General features: G+C 39.1%; 1 protein-coding gene across 1 annotated transcript in view; it reads right to left on the bottom strand.

Moving 5' to 3' along the window:
- Positions 1 to 1,740, bottom strand: part of LOC101303258 (synaptonemal complex protein 2-like) — a 6,159-nt gene extending 4,419 nt beyond the window's left edge. The window contains exons 1-5 of the mRNA XM_004305821.1: positions 1,574 to 1,740; positions 1,427 to 1,476; positions 988 to 1,195; positions 779 to 904; positions 552 to 650 (exon numbers count right to left, since the gene is read on the bottom strand). Of these exons, the coding sequence (XP_004305869.1) occupies positions 552 to 650; positions 779 to 904; positions 988 to 1,195; positions 1,427 to 1,476; positions 1,574 to 1,730 (640 nt within the window). The 5' untranslated portion in view covers positions 1,731 to 1,740. The remainder of the gene's footprint in view (positions 1 to 551; positions 651 to 778; positions 905 to 987; positions 1,196 to 1,426; positions 1,477 to 1,573) is intronic.

The following is a 1,740-nucleotide window of genomic DNA, read 5'->3' as shown; positions in this document are numbered from 1 at the left end:
GTAGAAAATAATATTATCTATGCATGTCAACAAAGTTTTTGGAAAGCAGACTATTGCAGTAACACCTTAAAATGTTTCAGAGGTCAGAATACTGATAGAATGGGCCAAGTTGATACTGTGTCTGTTATTTCCTTTACTTTTAGGAGTTCAAAAGCTGGAGTTACAGTGGTGATGCCAACATACATAAGAATAGTTTTGAACATCACTTGGAGGGTAACAAACCATATTCCAAGTAACTTAGGTGGTCTGGTTCCTAAAATGAAAGGCATAGTCTGATACATGTGTAATGTGCCACATTTATACCATCTCCCTTTTGGAGGTAGGATGTGAGTTTATACAATAGATTTAAAGCATCTGAGGCATGAACTTTGATTATCTTTCAAACAACTCATGATACAAAAAAAATTGGGGCTTAGTAAGGTTCCCTGGTTATGTAATCTATAAACTTAGTTCCAGGTTATCTTCTGATGGCCAGAAATACAGTGACCCTAGAAATGTCGGCTTATTCTTAACAAACTGCAAGCTAAAGTCAGAATGCACGAGAGGTTTACCTTTTTCCTCTATGAGATTTGCTGTTCTGCACTGTTCATTTTTGTAAAGTTTATCTGTCTCCTCTTTCTCGAATCTGTGTTGCTCCAGCTCCTTTTCACCTACATTCAAAATCCAAGAACATCACAGAATGGTAAATGCACCTGTATCCTGTTACAAATTACATCTTCGAACATTCTACATTTTACATATCCTCTCAGAAAAAGCAATTGAAAGTGGAATAACTTACGAGTCCTAATAGTTTCCTCAGCTGACTCAAGCTTTATAGACAGATCATTCATTTGTTGACTCAAACCATTAAGAGCTACTGCACTTGCAGAAAGTTTGCCTTCAAAGGCCTCTTTATCTTTCTCGGCTGTTAGAGCAAGTTCAATATCAATACCACAGTGTTTCGGTAATCTAAAGAAAAATTTTAAAGCTCAAAACAACACTACTCACCATCCTGAACTTGACCAGCTAAGAGCTGTAAAGTTTCTGTGAGCTGATCACACAATGTTTTAGTTGATGAAAACTTAGACTCTAATCCCTTCCACAGCTTTTCATCTTCCTTCTGCTTCACTTTAAACTTAGCATTTTCATTGAAAGCGTTCTGCAATTTTTCCTCTAATGCACGGATGTGCTCCATCGATTTTTTCAGCTTAGTGTTCTGCATTTATCAGTAAAATTACTCATTTAAGTACCTATGAATTTCATTTAACAGATACAAAACATCTACATTGAGATAAAATTGAACCGATCCCTAACAAATTGAGGCAGAGTGTGAAACACATATCCAAACACACAATAGCAAAAGCTAGCGCGTGAAATTCACACTCGCACAATCACAGGCTCATCGTAGAGAGAGAGAGAGAGAGAGAGAGAGAGAGAGAGAGAGTACCGCCATTTCCAGATCTGTTTTCACAGAAGCTTGCTCTTTCACTAACTTCTCTGCAAAGACGAAGAAATCGAACACGAAATCGTCACAGAAATTCAAAATTACCGATGAAATCAACTAGAAAACCGAGAAATTCCGATCAATCCGAACCTGCGGTGAGCTTCAAGTTCGCGAGGCTTCCCGACGAGGTCGACTCCGGCGGACGCCAAGAGTAGGCGAATGTCTTCGGAGGTCCTCCGGAAGCCGATTTGGAGAGGGACTTGAACTGATCCAAGCTCCTCATGCTCGGAAACCCAAGCTTCTGCATCTTTCGAACT

This window comes from Fragaria vesca, linkage group LG6, assembly GCF_000184155.1.
Source record: "Fragaria vesca subsp. vesca linkage group LG6, FraVesHawaii_1.0, whole genome shotgun sequence".
NCBI lineage: Eukaryota > Viridiplantae > Streptophyta > Magnoliopsida > Rosales > Rosaceae > Fragaria > Fragaria vesca.
Note: the sequence above shows the minus strand (reverse complement) of the source record. Positions and strands in the feature narration are given on the sequence as shown.